Source organism: Leopardus geoffroyi, chromosome B1 (assembly GCF_018350155.1).
Source record: "Leopardus geoffroyi isolate Oge1 chromosome B1, O.geoffroyi_Oge1_pat1.0, whole genome shotgun sequence".
NCBI lineage: Eukaryota > Metazoa > Chordata > Mammalia > Carnivora > Felidae > Leopardus > Leopardus geoffroyi.
In genome coordinates, this window is record NC_059327.1 from 199409641 (window position 1) to 199429286 (window position 19646).

A 19646-nucleotide genomic window follows, 5' to 3' on the forward strand; every position below is an offset into this window, starting at 1 on the left:
ATTATCACCACGTGCTGTAATTATTTGCCCCTGGGGCTCTCTTTTCACTAGACTATGAGTTTCTCCCAGTCTCACTCACGTTTGCCTGCCTGATACCTGGCTGCATTCGTGATGTATGCTGGAGGCTCGATAAATAGCGAGTGAGGAAATGAAAGAATTCATTCTCAGAGATACCCTCCATTTCAAGTGATATTAAAAATCTAAGGCGGAGTGGAAGGGCACAATCTCGAGTGCAAGTACCTTTATTGTTGGCCACCCATATCCGCCGCTCTCCTCCTCCTGGAAAGAGCTCCCCGAACTTCCTTGGAAATCATCCTTCCCCTACTCTCAGCTATACGAATCGGGTGGAAGGGACACTGCTCCAGCTGCAGGGCTGGGTCCTAAGTAAAAGCCAAACTAAGAGTACGTCCTCTCCCCTTGGGGACAGGGATGGATTTAAAAATAGGCTTGCGAGTCAATTCCAAGATTCTGACGGATACTACACGGACCGGGCCCCTCTCCTTCCCTGGATAGAGCAGTACGGGAAGCAAAGTCTGCAAGGACTACAGCTTTCTGGCCAGTGTGAAGCAAGAGCTGGGAGGTGCCCTAAGCGAGATGCTAACACCATGAACGGCAGAACAGAGAGGGTGAGAAAAGCCAGGCCTTTGGTGACACTGTCGTGTCCCCTGGGTCCAGCCATGCCGGAGGTGAAGTCATACCACGAGACTTTTCGAGTGTGGTATAAATCAATACATTCCCGTGATCGTTTAAGCAAATCCACACTGGGTTGTCTGTAACTTGGAGCCTTAAGGCTGCTGATACAGTAAGCTAGGGTTTCTGGGAAGAAAATCAAGCGACACGTTTGAAGGAATGCACAGGAAAACGAGGCAGAACAAAGGGTGAGAGTGGCAGCAAGTTAAACCTGACAGGCGATGGGAACCGTCAACACGGTGCCCCACACACAGGTAAGAGAGAGACTCAGGGTGCCCGCCATGCCAGGCGGCAGCAACCAGGCCCTCGTAAGGGGTTGCCTGTGAGCCCCTTATGAAAAGAATAAAGTTTTATAAAGAGCTAGAAAAAGAAATAAAAAAATAACAAATGTTTCTTTTTAAAAAGGCCTTTATGAGAAAAAGAAAAGGCTGTGGGATAATTTAATCTGGAGAAAGCAAGTCCTAGAGGCAATTTAACTTGGTGAAGGGTTATTTATAAGGAGGTGACTAAGCAGCTGCTCTCCAATTTCACAGGGAAAAGAATTAGGGGAAATTGATTTACATTTCAGTCCAAAGCTGAGGCAGGCGAAAGGAAGAAGTGCTGGAGGGAGAACTGTTAATGACGAAAAAAAAAGCTAAATTAAAAACTGGGTTTTCTATGGCTTTTAAAAGATGGAAAATCACCTACGTTGATTACTTTAGTTTCCAGTCAAAGTAGTAAACACATATTCGAGAATGCCTTCTATGCGTTTACTCACATTCCACGTACCGAGTCCCCACTGTGGGCCAGGCGCGGACCTAGGCCCCGGAACACAAAACCAATGACCGAGTCACTGCCCCATCTCAAGGCTGTGGTGCCACGAGGTGAAATGCCGAGAAGCGTCAAATCAGAGTCCCACCTCTCCTTCTCCATCCCCCACACCCAAAAGCAAGCAACAGGGTTCGGAGACGGCGCAACAGCACTTAGAAGGTTAGGCAACGATGCGATCATTAAATGAGAACCCAAAACGGTACGGCGAAGGTGCCACGGCCGGCCGGAGTGCCTTGCTTAATGAGCAAATGCTTTGATTTCAGAAGAAAGAGACTAGGAGAGGAGAGAATGTGCCTTTGAAGATGGGTAGAATCTGAGTGAAGGGGGGTGAGCCATCCAAGCAAGAGAAACAGCAGGAGCCAAAAAAGGAGGCAAGAAAGCGGAGGAGGCTGGTTTAAAGCCGGCGGGATGACCAAGGAAGTGTAGGGTGTAAAAACGGAAAAGCGGGTAGTACCAGCTTTATAAGGGCCTTTGAACGCTGGCCAAATAACCAAATTCACTGTGTGGGGAGTGAGCAGTACTGAATGCTTCTGAGCAAAGTAACCTGATGAAAACAGCGTTCTCTGCACAGCGGCTGGGCTGCAAGGGAGATGGGGGCTCAGAATGGTTGCATCATCTCGGCTCAGGCTCAAAATGGCGAGGCTCTGAACCCACATGGAGGAGAATGGACGAGAGCGCGGGAAGCACCAGGCGTTTACTCACTTCATCCGTTTCGCAAATATGTGTGAAACTCCACACGGCGCTCTGCGCGATGTGATGGGGACTAGAAGCCAGCCCCCGTCCTCTCTCCTCTCTCGGGCCGAGAATTAACTGGCTGGGGAGGCTAGGAAAGGGGGGACCGACAGACACAGCTGCAAAAATGGTGCTCCGCGTGGACCAGTGTCTGGTAGGCTCTCATTCCGAGAATTTTATTTACACAAGCTGGAACAACAATAAAATCCCAAAATGTAAACAAGAAAAACCAATCCTCCCAAAATATCACTTCATGTGTATCATGGGAGACACTGATTTGTGTTGCCGGTTTGAGTCACGGAAAAGTATAGAAGCAAATATGCCCGTACTGAGTGAACGGTACCAAGTAATGAAGAGAAAAAAAAGGCTTTTTAAAAAGAGAAAAGATCTTTTTTAGGACTGAAATGTTTCCAGATTTCATCTTTTGACATAACTGAGATATAGTCACAGATTTCCCACTTACCCACAGATAGGTATTTAGAAGCTTTCAGAAAATTCATCACCTCTCCTTGATATCTCTTTTTTTTCCTCCTTTCCCTTAATTTAATTTTGATTTAACTTCCTCTTGTCACTGCTTGCTTACAAATCACAGCCTCTATGTCTGGAGTCAATTAGGGCTATAAAATACCCCACCACGCCTTCATCTGGGGACCCATTTATATATATTTTCTTATTTCAAGAGGTAGAACTAAGAGCCTGTAACTCCAAAAGTTTCCAATCAACCATCACATTCTATTCTTTGGAAAAGTATGCTTCTCTCCACAGCTAAGAAGACAACATCAAACTACATATTTTGCAAGAGTATTTCCTTCCCACCTGTATAAAGATGAATTGTGCTTTGGGAATTCGTTTGCAAAAAAAAAAAAAAAAAAATGGGCTGAGTGTGCGTAATAGATGCTTAATAGCAATAACATTAAAAAATCTTTCTACCATTTAAAATTAAATGTAATTTCCTTATTACTTTAATGAAATCCCTTGGAGTTAAAGTATTTAACTGGTCCCTTTCACATCAAGTATTCGTTGTATAATTCCCTTTAAATATCAGGTATATTAGGTATGTAAACTGTCCATTGACAGAATAAAAACACACATTTCCACTGAAACCGAAACAGGAGAAGGACAAGGCAGCTTGATTCAGAATCTGATAATGGGTTACAGATTCTCTTCCAGTTCAGATTTATAGTCAAAATGCCATAAGAGCCATTTACCACCTCTAACCTTTCAGGTCATATTTGGAAGAGAAGTATGAACTGCCAAATCACTAAGAGAAAATGTGTCTGAGTCTAAAATTCTTGCCTGCTCCCTACTGCGGTGTTGAGCTACAAAGGGGGAGAGAGAGAGAGAAAACTGTATCTCCCAGGAAAACCACCTTAAATTGAAAGGTAGGGATGAATCGTACAAGGTTCTGCCCATGGGGAAGGAATGCCCTTTGTCGCTGTCTTTCAGGGCCAGCCCTGAGTGGGGCTGCAGTGCGATCCTGTCTGTTGCTAGCTGGTACCAGCCTAGTGACTAACCCCATCCTACCCCACAGATGCCTGATATACACAAGGAGAAAATTCTAGGGCTGTCGGGCAGACATCTAAACCGAGTCAGGACTATGGATCCAAAGTCAAGCCTTCTCTCTCCTAGCCCTCCAATCTCTTGCTGGACCGCCCCCTGGCTGAACCCTATCAGAAGCCAGAGAACAAGGAAGCCCAGCCAAGCGCTCCGTAAAAATCAGCCTCCTCGGGCAAGAACAGCATGGAAAAGGTAGAGAATGGATCTGGAAGGGCCAAAGGACAAGACAGGGCACACTCCATTCCCGATTTCTCACTCCTTCGGTTAAACTCAGCTTTTCTGGGGATTTTACCATCCTGTGCTTTCCCTCCCTTGGGGCCTCTGTCACATGTTCTGTCCTGCCTTTCTCCATCTCTGCGTGTGCAAAACCTTCGAGGCCCACCTAAAGGTCACCTCCTCCACGAAGTCTCTCCTCAACCCTACCCAGAAGTAGCCATCTCTGTCCTTTTAATTCTTGAAGTTCCTCAACGGAGGACTTCTAGAATTATGAACGTGTCTTACACTTACGTGTGTACCTATCGCTACCCAGGTATTTTAGATATGTTTACTTATTTACTGTAAGTTTCCCACGGGAACATAACCTCCATGACAGCAGCGATTCCGTCTTATCTCTGCTCCATCCCTAGTGCGAAAGACAGTGTGCAGCCTGTAATAGATGCTCAATAAATATCCACTGAATGAATGACTCGAATGCCCCCTTCCAGAGTGTAAGCATCTGAGGGCCAAATGGAAGTCTCTTTCACCTTCTATCCTCAACAGCAATCTCAACGCCTTCCTAACTCACAGGCAGATACTCAACAAATATAAGCTGGTCATAAAGTAGTTGCTTTATTTGAATGAGGATCTATGAGGTACCAGATACACTGCGAGCAGCTTAACACACAGTATCTCATTCACTCCTCACAACAACCCCAAAAGATGGTGTGGCAGAAGTGTGCCTCCAGGATCGAGGCCCTCATTCCCCCAACTTCCAGAACTGCCTGCTGATGGCTCACAGCTAAGTCTCTCTAAGGAACTGCCCTCAGCAGAAGGAAGCTGCTTCACCCTCAGGGGGCCTCCCCGGGGCAAGCCCACGTCCAACGGCTGACCACTACCGTGGTTTTACAGGCCTCACCCCCTGCCTCACCGGGGTAATTCTGAGGCCATCTCAGCTCTGGAGTCCTCCACGGGACTAACTACTGAACGAAGAAACAAAATCACTAACTAGTGCTTCAGACCAAAGAACGGAATTAGCAATTTTTCAAGTATCTGTAATGTAAAAACTGGGTCTCCTTCCTTCTCAGTGACTTTACTATTTAAAACCATAAACCTTCTAGTCTTTTCCCCCAAAACATACCTCAACACTGCCTTACAAGAGATGTATGGTCACTGGGTAATTGTCAATAAATAAATAAAAAAAAAAAAGGTTTGGAGGCAGCTGTATTTCCCCCACGAGGGAGTCAGGGACTTTCAAATATATATGATTTATGCACCAAAATGTGCTCCTAAAGACAGCAGATGATGTGACAACACGCCAAGGAGAAAACCTCCAGAGAGCGGACCTGCGGAAGGCCAAGGCCTGGAACAGCACTCCCGGTGTGCACAGCCGGCGAGCATTCAGAGCCTGGAGACGTAGCAGGGAGTCCCAGGGACCCGGCCCACGCGCTGACACCATCCTGGGCAGGCCACTTAACCTTGTGAACCTTGGTCTCTCCAGGAGTAAAGGAGCCTAACTTAAGGACAGTCGACTAAGCTGTAGCGCTGGGAGCGCAGCGCCAGGTAGAATAGTTGCTCGGCAAGTGGTAGCTATTATTACCGCTTCTGAGTTTGTAGAATGACAACCAGAAAGGTAAAACATCAACGCAACATTTGTGGATGATTTTCTTGTACAGGTTAAGAAAGTCCGATCGAAAATCCAGCTGACTTACAGGAAAATTACTCCCTTTACAAAAGGTTTTAGCGCAGGCTTCCTTTAAATAGGGGCCCCCTCCGCTCTGCATTTAATGTATAATCAGATACTGCTTATTCATGATTTTTCTAATCAAAAGATACTAATTTTTCTCCATTTCCTACCACAGCAAATAAAAATTCATCTGCGGGGAGTTTTGCTTTTTCTGTTTTACTTTTTTAATCTTCTTTTTTTAATGTTTATTTTTGAAAGAGACAGAGTGCGAGTGGGGAGGCGCAGAGAGAGAGGACGAAGACACACAATCGGAAGCAGGCTCCGGGCCCTGAGCTGTGAGCACCGAGCCTAATGCGGGGCTCAAACCCACGAGCCGTGAGATCGTGACCTGAGCTGAAGCTGGAGGCTTGACCGACGGAGCCACCCAGGCGCCCTTTCCTTTTCATTTCAGAAGAAATCTGTGCTCATTAAAGAAATCCGGGATGATAGACGCAGAAGTCACCTGGAGTCCCATCTCCCAGAAACAGCCATGGTTACCTTTTGGTGTATTCCCTTCTGATCACTATTTCCATACCTAGAGGATTTTTTTAAATTCTATATACATAGTTTTAATTACATCTAGTGTTGGCAGTAACTCTTTTAACCTAAAATGGTCAGCAGTTTCACTCATGCCATGGCCTGCTCTGCATTGTGCCATATTTCCCTAATAACTTCCCTGTGCTTGGGAATACTGCCATGGTGTCTCTTTTATAAAGCACTTGTGACAGTTGCCATCACAATCATCTTCACAATCGTCACCTTTATTATTATTGAAACTTTTGCTGGCAATTTTTAAACTCAAAGACCTCACACTTCTAGAAGACAACATATTCATTCATTTAAAAAAAAGTTTTTTTAATATTTATTCTTGAGAGAGAGAGAGCAGGGGAGGAGCGGGGGGGGGGGGGGGGGGACGACACAGACTCCAAAGCAGGCTCCAGGCTCCGCGCTGTCAGCACACAGCCCGACGTGGGACTCGAACCCCACGAGCCATGAGATCGTGACCCAAGCCGAAGTTGGATGTTTAACTGACTGAGACATCCAGGCGCCCCTCATACTCATTTTTATTTTCTTCAGTTTTGCTTTTACAATGAAATCTTTAGTTCACCTAGAAATATATCTTAACGTATTGTATGTACAATAAGAGATAAGGACCAAAAAACAACAACAAAAAATCCTTCTTTGTTTTCAAAGTGCTAATCAATTATCCTGAATCATCACTGAATAAACCTCCTTTTTCTTACTGATTTACCTCTTTTATCAAAGGTTATACATCTAGCCTAATATGCTTCACTGATCAATCTACAAACACATATATTATTTTTTTGTCTCTAAAATGTTTTATTATCTGGCAAAACCAGTATCCCCACCCCAACACACACACACACACACACACACACACACACACACACACACACCCCTACTCTTCTTCAAAATTATTCTCACATCTTTTTTTCTAGGTGCATTTCAGGACCACTTACAGGCTCCTCTCAAAACAGTTCTGTTGGAATTTTGTTGAAAGCTGCACTAAACCTACCAATCAATTTAGGAATAATTGATGTCTTTATAACACTTTTTCTTCTCTTCCAGTACACAATATGTGTTTCTGTTTATTCAAGTCTTCTGTATCTGTCCCCAAAATTTTGAAGTTTTCTTCAAATGGGACATTTCCATTTCTCATTAAGATTGCTTCTAGAAATGCTTTTTGTTACTACTGTACATGTTTTCATTGGATTTTAAGTGGTCATTAATTAGATACAGGCTGGCCATTGATTTAGTACGTTTATGGTGCACAGAAGCACCGGGGGCCTCTGTGGTTGGGCCAGAAAGCGCCTCCCCCAGCTTGTTTCACAGTGCAGACAAAGCAGCCCCACTGGCCCAATCAGCCAGTTTCCCGTCACTGATGTACAACGTGCTCACACCCACCACCTACCCAATTTCACTTGTTCTCCACGGCTCTGCTCCCACTTAAAAGCCTTTCCTACTACCCCTATCAGCTACCCCCTTCTATATTCCCCAGCACTGATAATAAACTCTAATATTCCTTGTATCAATATTAGGACATCCAAACATTAAATGACACTGAATTTTTTCTATTTGAGAAAAGATTAAGCAGACAACAAGTGAATTGACATAGTTTTTACCTTTTTCATGTTTGTTTATTTTGAAAGAAAGAATGATGGAGCGTGCTTGGGAGCTAGCAGGGGAGGGGCAGACAGAGGGGAAGAGAGAATCCCCAGCAGGAGCCACTGTCAGTGTGGACGGGGCTCAATCCCACAAACTGTGAGATCATGACCTGAGCTAAAATAAAGAGTTGGACACTTAACCGATTGAGCGACCCTGGTGTCCCTGTATTTTTTACCTTTTTAAGAGATTATAAATTTGAAACAAATTTGGTAAAAATACACTATTTGTTTAATATAGTTATAAACTGGGGGCACTTGGGTGGCTCAGTCGGTTAAGTGATTGACTCTTAATTTGGGCTCAGGTCTAGATCTCACAGTTCATGACTTCAAGCCCCGCACTGGACTCTGTGCTGACAGCATGGAGCCTGCTTGGGATTCTCTCTTTCGCCCTCTCTGCCCTTCCCCTGCTCCTTCTCCCTCCCTCCCTCCCTCCCTCCCTCCCTTCCTGCCTCCCTCCCTCTCTCTCTCTCTCTCTCTCTCTCTCTCGCAAAATAAATAAACATTTAAAAAAATAAAAAATAAAAGTATGATAAACTAAAAGTGGCTCAAATATTTCAGTAGGGGTTCAGGTAAGTAAGTTATATGAAACTACTTTTAATGGCTATGCAGTCAAATAAATTGAACACAATCTACACTGACATAGAAAAATGTTCACAATACTGTTAAGGAAAAAAGGCAAGAAAGGGGCAAAAAAGACTAACACCAGTATAGAAAAATTCTTTTTGTTTAATAGGAAAAATATCTGGAAAAATATACAAGACTGTAATAGGGGCTATTACTCCTGGCCAGGAGTATTATCTGTGAACTTTATTTTCTTCTTTATTCTGTTTAATGAGCAAGTACTACTTTTCGTTGTTAAGGATTTTATGTTTAAGTAATCTCTACACCCAACACGGGGCTCATATTCACAACACCGAGATCAGGAGTCACAGGCTCCACCACCAGCCAGGCGCCCCAAGCACTTACTACTTTCATAGTCAGATTTTAAAATAATTAGTGAACGTCAAAAACGTATCTTGCTGATAGCATCCCATTATAAGAAGAGTATATAATCACTATCAAATCAAATGCATTTGTAGAAACATACCAAATGCCAGCTGTGAAAAACAAAACTCATCTTCTCATCGAAATGAAAAATTGTGAGTAGGTAGGAACTCAAGAGGAAAGTAACACAAGGCATTGATTGAGCAGTTGTCACTGCAAAATTTTTGCATTTTAAGATATATCCTGGGACTTACAGAAAGAAGAGTACTGAATCCTGGAACCATCCTGTCAAAAAGGTCCTTAAGGATTATCGAGCCAGAACTCCCATTAAACAAATAAGAAAAATGAGAAAAAACAAAAACAAAAAAAGAGGTTAGGTGAGTTCTCGAAGATCTCAAAGTTAACTAATGACAAAGTCCAAAAGTATTTATAATTCAAAACCTATGCTTTTTGATTCCTTTCTCAATTCTGGAGAAAGATACGCTGCAGTCTGTCACTTCTATTTAGAGTATAAAAGGCAAATGTTCGTTTACCAGGGTTTTCTTATCATCTAACTAAAAAGTGAACAAGAATGTGTACAATACTGTGAAATGAAGATTTACTCTCTTGGTTAAGGAGAGCTTCTGTGCTCTAACAGAAAGCTTTGACAAATAGCCATACATTAGATTGTGGCAAGCAGGAGCTAGCAAAGTCTAGTATTTACACACTTTGAGGTCAGGAAGAAAAAACTACTACAGAATTTAAAATTGCAACTGGGCTGCGGGCTTTTCCTACCTGAGTTCTAGGAGCTCATTCAACCCACCACCCTTCCCTTCCTCTGGTGTATTCACTTTCTTTTAGACTGGTTCTTAAGGGACCTCTTTTTAAGCCAATTTTAAACCTTGTATGTCTTAGAAAACAGAGTAAGTTTTTCATATACAATCCGTAATTAACCACTGTCGATTTCACTGATACTCTGCCCACCAGAGGGAGCCCATGTAGATTTCCACGTAATAAGAAACCTCAAACATCAAGTTTGTATGAATTCTAGAATATTATTCATGTATCAATATTGCAAACTCACTTAATAATATTGTATATCTATCCTCCCCAAAAGATAAAAGATAAATGAGATCAGGCATGTAAAGTCCTTAACAGAGTTCCTAACCTAAAGCAGAAGCCCCAAAAGGATTGATTTTCCAAAATTTGTATCCTCCTGAGTACTAGTTACAGTAGTCAAAATAAATCAGCAAATTAACTTTTTACACAAGTTGATGTGAGCTTGGTTGATATCTGTCCTGATACACGGTTCCGTCCTCAATATATTGACAAATGTAGTTCTCAAGCCTACAAAAGACAGCCAGAACCTGGAAAGGAGAATTCATTAAAAATGTCATCCTCATTTGGGTGGCTCAGTCGGTTAAACGTCCAACTTCAGCTCGGGTCATGATGTCGTAGTTTGCAAGTTCAAGCCCGGCATCGGGCTCCTTGCTATCTCCCTGTCAGTGTAGAGCCTGCTTCAGATCCTCTGTCCCCTTCTCTCTCTGCCCCTTTCCTGCCTGTGCTCACTCTCTCGAAAAATAAATAAAACATTTTTTAAAAAGTCATCCTCGGGGGACCCGTTTTCAGCAGTCCTGTCCTTGTAGGTACACTAAACTATTGGTGACCTGCCAACTAGAAACGGAGGAAAGAGGGAACCCATTCTAGAGTTTTCTTGGGATGAAGGAGAAAAGCAACCGACTATCCCTGAGAACCATGCTTCTGTAATATGTGATACGATCATCACCACCAAGATGAATTTCTTCAAAGAACGAAGAAGGCACAACTGGGGGGAACAGAACTCTGCATAAGAACTTGGCATCGAAAGGAGCCCAACCAAGTCTCGGCTCCCACCTGCAGCCCGTGAGGCTGGCCCGCCTTCTTCCACTTCTCACCACGACAAGGCCCAGCCCAGCGTTTGCTGGGTCTGAGGTCGACTGCACACCTCAGTACAGCTGACCGACCATAAGTACCGGGTGCCTATTTTGTAGACTCAACAATCTCCAAGATCGAAACATGACGAAGCGGGAGGACCCCGCTGGGTTCCAGCTATGCTCTCCAACCCAGATTTATCAGAAAGCACTGCCATTGAGGACCTATCTACCACTTGCTGTTTCAACAAAACTCCAAAGTCCATTAGGCTCCTTGGATGTAGTCTCTTGTTTAGAACTGAAAGAAGAAGGCACGACTGGCATTCCACTCTTTGAAAACAACACAAAATTACTGTGATGTCTATTAACTTTTCAACCAGAAAGCTGGGAATTATTCGACTTCTTCCTCTTTCTAACCCCACTCCTTACTACCTCCTACACATCTACTTTATGCATCCACGCCCGTCCATCCTACTGCCACTGGCTTCCCCACTTTCTCCTGACGTCCTGCAACCTAATTAGCCCTTCTAGGTCAGTCCTGTTACATTCCAAACCCATCCTCAATATGGCTGGGTATTTTAAAACACAAATACGATCACGTCAGGTCCCTGCTTGCGTAGCTCAGAGCACGAAGTTCAAACTGTGCAGCACTGCTGCCCGTGCTCTCACCCAAGAGGGGCCAACTTTCCTTAAAGGGCCAGAGGGAAGACGTTTGGGGCTTTGCAGGCCTGTATACACTACAACCCTGCCACTCTAGCCCCAAAGCATCCACGGCCTCCATGTACACAATGCAGGTGGTCACACTGCAATAAAACCTCATTTGCAAAAACAGGCAGCAAGAGGGGGCGGGGGTGTGCCCGGGGGGCTCAGTCGGGCAAGCCTCGTACTCCTGGTTTCCACTCAGGTCGTGATCTCATGGCTCATGACATTGAGCCCCACATCTGGCCTCGGGCTGACAGTGTGGAGCCTGCTCAGGATTCTCTCTCTCCCTCTCTCTGCTCCTCCCCCATGTGCCCGTGCTCCCTCTCGCTCTCTCTCTCTCACAATAAACACATGAACTTCATTTAAAAAACTGGCAGCAGGCCAGATGCAGCCCCCCTGCTCTATCCAGTCCGGTGAAGCGTCATCTCCTGCCACCCTGACCCTCACCCAGGGCTCTTCCAGGGAAGGGCCCCTCCACCGCAGTCTTGCCTCTGCTCCCCCATCACCCTGCTGTTGTGCCTCTGCGCCTCTGCTCACCCTCTTCCCTCTGCCTGGAACGTGATTTATCACCCTTCCTTTGTCTGGCGGAATAGCTCTTGTCCTTCAAGGTCCAGGCTGGTCTTCTGCTAACTGCCCCTCAAGGAGATTTAGTTTTCCTTCATCTGTATTTCTGAAGGCCTGAGACACGGGTCCCAGAGCTTTTTGTGTCCTCACAATTCCTGACACACATTAGGTGTTCAATGTTGAGGGAGGACGAGGGAGTAGATGAATTATTGAATAAAGGGAATTCCAAAAGCTGCAGTCGTCGTAAGTTCTGGGAACAAGTCAGAGGTGCAACCCACGGGGGCTCTCAATACCACAGGTCTCCAGCACGGAGCTCTGCTTACGGTACACGCTCGGTTAACACGATCCCTAAAAGCACAGTATCCTGAAGCTAGAAGAGGCCTTGGAGAACATCAACGCGGTGCTTTTAACCAGTGTGTCTCTGGGTCTTAGGCTTGCTCCCCAAGGGGCTCCTCAAGGAGAAGAGAAAAGGGTGGAAGAGTGACAGGCTGGCTAATAAACCATTCTCTTCCTAGCCCCTGACTCCAGCCTCAGCCCAAGCTGTTCCTTATTTCATCCGCAAAAAGGTTTCTGTACTAAAAAAGAAAAAAATCTAGAGGATTCTAAAAACGCATGTTCTGTTTACAGCCTCCATTCTAAACCTGTACTGTTTCCTGATATATTCCTGTCCTGTTTCGCCATATCTCCAGTATCGCTGGTTCCAATGACCCCGGCACCTGTTGCCTGACACTGCTTCTTAGAAGAATGTTCCCTAGGGGCGCCTGGGTGGCGCAGTCGGTTAAGCGTCCGACTTCAGCCAGGTCACGATCTCGCGGTGAGTTCGAGTCCCGCGTCAGGCTCTGGGCTGATGGCTCGGAGCCTGGAGCCTGTTTCCGATTCTGTGTCTCCCTTTCTCTCTGCCCCTCCCCCGTTCATGCTCTGTCTCTCTCTGTCCCAAAAATAAATAAACGTTGAAAAAAAAAAAATTAAAAAAAAAAAAAAAGAAAAAAAAAATAATAAAAGAAGAAGAATGTTCCCTTGACTGAAATCCCCAGTTTAGGAAGTATTACACGCAATCCTTGGAATAATGTCTATTTCCAGCTACTCTGGATAATAATCCAGGTGGTCCCTCCCAGCTCAAGGTCTGGGTCCCTACACTGGCACACAAGGTCAACTGCGTGATTTCAAAGGACTCAAGGAGGACCTGGGGAATCAATGCTGAGCAAGTTACAGGTGTGACTCATACCTGAGCTGTTGTACTATGTACGTGTCTGCTTCTCCACTAGACTATAAACTTCTTGAGATAGGAACTGAATCGTAGTCATAATAAAAGAAAGTATTTAATGTTTACTCCAGACACTGGAGTAAGTGTGAATATATATTGTGTAATATGAAGGGATCATATTCGGATCACACATTTCTAGAACTGGAATGTGCACAGAGGTCAACCAGCTCCAAAACTGACAGCAAAGTGACACAGTAGATTAACAGTTCTTCATTCATTCAAGAAATATTTATTGAGTACCGGTGTTCCTGTACTGTCTAGAACCATGGATTCAGGGGTAGACGACACAAAGTCCTTGTTCTCAGGAGGCTTATATTCCAGTGGACGCACAATAAATAAATGGATACAACACATTAGATAACAAAAAGAATAAAGCACAGTGAGGGACAGGAGAAGGAAGCTACTTTATACAGGGCAGTCGAGGAAGGTCTCACTGAGGCAACATTTGAACAGAGACCTGAAGATCAAACCACATAGAACCAGGGGAAAAGTGTTCCACACGGAGGGAACGACAAACACAAAGGCCCTAAGGTAGCAACCCATCAGTTCAAGTGAGAAAAGCGAAGGGGTCAGGGGAGCTGGAGCACAGTGAGCACGAGGAAGGGGGGAGGAGGAAGAGGTGAGGTCAGAGAGGGAGCAGGGACCAGAGCAGCCGGCTCTGGGCCACTATAAGAACTTTGACTTTCAGCCAGAAACTCAAGATAATCAGTTCCTTAAAAACTCTAAATGAAAACAAGACATGTAGCTTTCACAAAAGCAATATGTAATCAACAAAGAAAACTTCATCTGCGTGCCTTATCTGAAAACAGAATTTCCAGAGCTCAGGGTCGCTATTTTTTTTTTTTAATGTTTATTTATTTTTGAGACAGAGAGAGACAGAGCATGAATGGGGGAGAGGCAGAGAGAGAGGGAGACACAGAATCGGAATCAGGCTCCAGGCTCTGAGCCGTCAGCCCAGAGCCCGACGCGGGGCTCGAACTCACGAACCGTGAGATCGTGACCTGAGCTGAAGTCGGACGCTCAACCGACTGAGCCACCCAGGCGCCCCGGGGTCGCTATTACTTATATGGAATCACAACATCTTTGCTTTACAAGAAATCGCAGTCATGTAATCTGAGCTCTCAGAGTAACCAGTGGAAACTGAGGCCCAGAAAGAGCCTGCGGCCTACCTGCTTGTACTACAGACCTGGTAGTAAACAGCACAGGTTTTCTGATGGTCTGGTCCGTGCTTCCCACTGGCTGGGATGTAGTGTGGGAAACAGCGTCACACGAGGGTCAAAGGACCTGGCTTCTGCCTCTGGCTCAGTCCTATGACTCAGCTACCATCACTCTGAGCAAGTCATGTCACTTGCCTGGGCATCACTTCTCTCACCGACAAAACGAGAAGCCCGAATAACGTGAACGCAAGATCCTTTTAAGTACTTAACGACAAAGTCCATGGTTCTGCTTTAAGCATACAGATTCTGTTTTTACTCTGTATCAGGCAGGAGGCCAAGTAGATTTCAAGTTGAATGTCAGGCCTAACAATTGGCTGCCTCGGCCACAGTGCTGCAAAGGATTCTGAGCCCTAAGATCTACTAGGAAATTAGCACTGGCCTCCACAGTCACAGGGAGGAAGAGAGAAGAACGGATGCCTGCTTGCCACACATGTGCCGTTGCTGATAAGAGTGCCACCTTAACCAGCAATGCTGCTGTCTCCACCACCGATGCTCTTAGTACCTGCACAGGATTTTCACGGATTCCTCTGTGAGCTTTCTTGGTTCCCTTTTGTGAGAAAGAAAGACAAGTACAGGAAAGCTAAACGGTTTGGGGAATATAGCTTAGAGCCACTGATGAAAACATCTGAATGGCCTACATGGGGTGAAGGCGGGGGGCAAAGGGGGAACTAATGATCACTATGGTTCCCTATGATACATAGTCTCAGAAGATGCCAGTAATTAGCCTATGAGTTCAGAAGGGTATGATCATACCCATGTGATAGAAGTGAAAAATGAGACTCAGGTAAGAGGACTTGCCCAAGTCACCCAGTTCTACGTAGCAGAACCCAGATCTGAAGCTACGTCTTCTGAATCCAAGCCCCAGAGCTCTGTCCACTCCCAAGGTCCCCCACACTCGCCTCACAATCTAAATGAGTTAGCGAGGTTCCCCCCGCAAAGTGGCACACTCATCATTATTGAGAGTTTTCAGCTACAAGTACCACATCCCGAGATAGGAATGTTATTACTGTCTGTAATTTAATGGGTAGACAGGCATTGAGCATACATGAATTCAACAAAATTGAGCATAAAAGTTAAATACTTAAAGGAATGATGACGAAACCAGCCTATGGGGTAAATTAAAAATCTAGTTTCAATACAGTTTTACTGATCTTGATAATACCTCTAGGACGATTCAGAAAGATGGAAAACTGACATCAGGAATGAGAAGAACTAGAATTGGCCGGCAACGTGCATCTTAGAAACGATCACGAGTGCTTCGAGGAAGGCATTCAATGAGAGATGTTACTATCACCTGCTACTGTTCCTTAGGTCTGACGACCAGAGCTAACCCCGAACCAGAGTACGTGCTCCTGGTATTGACCAGACTTTGACGTATAAACAATCCAGGACAAACGAAACAACAGCCGGCCTTCTGACACATCTGATTGTGGCAGGAGTATAGGACACCCCCTCGCCTGCTCTATACTAAATTTGGGGGGAAGAGGGTGTAGGGGGAATGGTTGCAAGAACAGGAGGTAATACACCAAGCAACTACAACATAAAATCAAAATTCCTCAAAAGAATGCAAAAAAAAAAAAAAATTGCATGTTTTCCCTACGTCAGGAAGGGCAGGAGTCCTAAACAATGCAGCCTATGTCCCCACTTAACTGACTCTCCAAGCCTTAACACCTACTCACATCTTCAAATTTCAGAAATGGAACTTCCAATGGCATGCAACCAAACCCTCTCGAACATCTCTGACAAGCAGTCATCCTCTGTTTAATTACCTCCAGTGACAGGAAATTCAGCAGCCCGGGTCCTGTTACTGTCCCTGAGGCTCATTAATTCAAAAGCCTAAAGCACCTTCTTATCCCCTCGGGGAAAAAGCCTAAGGCCTAACCTCAATAAGGGTTCCATCCTAACTGTGCGTCTTGTCCCCACCACCTGCGTATCTCCTACTCCTGAACACGATCCAAAATCAGCACGGTGTTAATAAATCAGTGATTTCAGAGTTAGACAGGGCCCGCCCAAAACCCAAAACGGTGACCTTCACAGATAACAACTCCACATGAGGAACCTCAGGAAGAGCCTGGACCAAACTGGGGGGAGGCAGAGGGAGAACGTCCTAGTGTCCTTTCCTCTCATTTCAACCTGAGAAGCCCCTCTTCTGATCTGCTATAAATAGGGGATCAATGCAGTTTAAAAGTCTTCTGCTGTTTGAAGGGGAAAAAAGGGGGAACATTTACAGGTAAATAAACTAAAGCCACAAAATTTGCTTCATAACCTCGTACAGCTAATAGTTGCAGCGTTAAGACAACCACCTGGTCTCTTGGCTCCTTCTCTAGAACTCTCTACCACATAACATCTGTCTGCCTGCAGAGCAAAGTTCCCACATTCCAGCCACACTCAAATGCTTATCAAAACAATTCAATAGCATTGCAAAGTGGCATATTCCTCACTCACTGGAGGTCAGACAGTATGATAAGTTCCTCCAAAAAAAATCTGAAATGTCACTACCGCCTAATTTGTATGTGATTTAATACGTAGACGCGCACTGGGGACACATAAACTGAGCATAGAAGTTCCCTATTTCCACATCTTTGTGCATCTCTTCTCTTGAGATGCCATTCTCCACCTTCTGACACTGGAACCATCTACTCCTCTTTCAAGATTTGTTTCAGGGGCGCCTGGGTGGCGCAGTCGGTTGAGCGTCCGACTTCAGCCAGGTCACGATCTCGCGGTCCGTGAGTTCGAGCCCCGCGTCGGGCTCTGGGCTGATGGCTCAGAGCCTGGAGCCTGTTTCCGATTCTGTGTCTCCCTCTCTCTCTGCCCCTCCCCCGTTCATGCTCTGTCTCTCTCTGTCCCAAAAATAAATAAACGTTGAAAAAAAAAAAAAAAAAAAAGATTTGTTTCAGGCATCATCAACTCTCCAAAGCCTTTCTTTGCCCTCAGGGAGAACTGACCACATCCTCCTCTGTACCCTGCACAGTATCTATGAGGCTGTAGGATACTTGTTTTGTGACCGTCTCCTCCACCATTCCTTTTAAATTGTATCACTGTAACAAAGCAGGTGCTTAATAGATGTTTACTGATGGACTACCTGTATTCACCTGGCCCAATCCCCCTTCTGACCCTTGATTAAGCTGCCACACATTAATTCATGCATATAGAGATTCATTTAAAACTATCTGAGTGTTGGGGCACCTGGGTGGCTCAGTCGGTTAAGCAGCCGACTTCAGCTCAGGTCATGATCTCGCGGTCCGTGAGTTCGAGCCCCGCGTCGGGCTCTGTGCTGACAGCTCAGAGCCTGGAGCCTGTTTCAGATTCTGTGTCTCCCTCTCTCTGACCCTCCCCCATTCATGCTCTGTCTCTCTCTGTCTCAAAAATAAATAAACGTTAAAAAAAAATTTTAAACTATCTGAGTGTCTACAAAGGACCAGGCATCGATCTGATCGGACTGCATGCCAAAGACAAGTGGATTCACCGTGAAATTCATGAAGTTTAACTTTCAGGACCCCTCACCTGCCCCTTCCAAAGCTCTGAACCTCTTCTTGTGCTTCGGTATTTTTATTTCTTAAAGGGGACAGACAGAATCGTATAAGCTTCAAGCTCCACGTACACCAGATCCACCTTTGGGGCCAACGATACAACAGTGAACAGGGCAAAATATTCTCTCTCCACTTAGAGAGTTTCCTGTTCAGTGTGGAAGACAAGACAACCATTTGTCCACTCATTCATTTATTCAAAAACCATTTACTCAACAGTGCTAGGAGTCGGGCACTGGAGATTCTGAGGTCACTGCTCCCGCCCTCAAGAAGTTTTCCGCTCTCCTGAAGGAAAGCCTGCTGTGTCCAGGAAAGAGAAAGGAGTTTAGAGGACTGTAACAGAGTGTTTGTGAAGGATTATCCTAAACCTAAACAGTATCCTATCCTAAACAGTATCAAGACTGGTCCCTACTGATCCCTAGCTTGGGCCCTTAACCGATAGCGGGAGGCAAGACGAAGAGAGAGGTCAGGTGAATGTGATCTTTGATCTCACTGAGCCGGGAAGGGGAAGAGGAGGGGAAAGGGGAAGGAGAGAGGGACGAGACGAGCAAACTGAAGAGGCGAATACACTGTGGTCGGTGCTGCGACAGAAAAGCAAAGGCCTGTGGGGAAGTGTCTCCGGAGTGCAAGTCTGCAGAGACGGCGGCCTCAATACCTCGCAAGGCAGCCCGAGAACTCTGCGGACAAGAGATTTTCGAGTTCCCCAACATGCCTTCCCATCCCTCGAAACGAGGCTGTTCCTTTCCCAAGACAGCTGTCGGCTCTCCGGTCCCCCACTCCAGACCACTTTCTCCAGGCTACTCCTTCACACAGCGACTACCGGCCAGGGGCCGGTTTGGGGTCTGGGGTCCACGTCGCGGGCCCGCCCCCCTCGCCAGCCCGCCGTTTCCATAGCAACCAGCTCACCACTTCCCGCGCCCGGCTGGAGAAGTCGCTCTTGGGCCGGGGGCTCCGGCGGAACAGCTCGTCGCGGCTGCCGTCAGCCCCGCCGCCCACCGCCACTCCCAGGGCTTTGTTGCGCGTCTTCACGGTCTTGACGCTGGCCCGGAACAGCAGCGTGATATCCACCGCCATGGCGACCCACACCCCCGACCCCCTTCCCGGCCGGCCCACGTCAGCAGTTTGCGACGGCGGCGTGCGCCCTCCCGGCCGCCGGGGGACCGGTCCGGCTCCGCACGCCTCCCCCCACGCCCGGCGCCAGCGCGACGCGAGAAGAAAGGTTCCGGCCTCCGCGGGTTGACCGCGGCGAGAGGAGAAAGGTTCCGGGCTCTGCCCGCGCGCGACCGCGGCGACCTGGATCCTGCGGCGCGCGCCCCCGCGCCCTCTTCGTCTCCCGGCAAAGCTCGAAGGGCTTGGCCGCAGGGAGAGGTCCCGCTTGGGGCGGACGGGCCGAGGGAGCGAGAGGATCGAGAAGCCAGAAGACTGGCTCCCCTCTCTGGGCTCTTCCACTGACTGGGCCGGCCGCGCGCGCGCGCGCGCGGGGTGGGGGACCTGGGTCTGGGGCGCCCTGGAGGCAACCCAGCCTGACCCTTGACCTCAAGGACTCACCTTGCGGGGGACAGAAGCACGTGCATGGTGACTTCCCGGGTGCAATGAGTGCTAG

The 19646-nt window shown here is 46.5% G+C and overlaps 1 protein-coding gene across 3 annotated transcripts in view; it reads right to left on the reverse strand.

Moving 5' to 3' along the window:
- Nucleotides 1-19290, reverse strand: part of STX18 (syntaxin 18) — a 123113-nt gene extending 103823 nt beyond the window's left edge. The window contains exon 1 of one of the 3 annotated variants that reach the window (XM_045474568.1): nucleotides 18950-19290. In XM_045474568.1, the coding sequence (XP_045330524.1) occupies nucleotides 18950-19117 (168 nt within the window). In that variant the 5' untranslated portion in view covers nucleotides 19118-19290. The remainder of the gene's footprint in view (nucleotides 1-18949) is intronic. The other 2 variants (XM_045474566.1, XM_045474571.1) reach the window with 2 other exon arrangements.
- Between the last annotated feature and the right edge of the window lie 356 nt (nucleotides 19291-19646).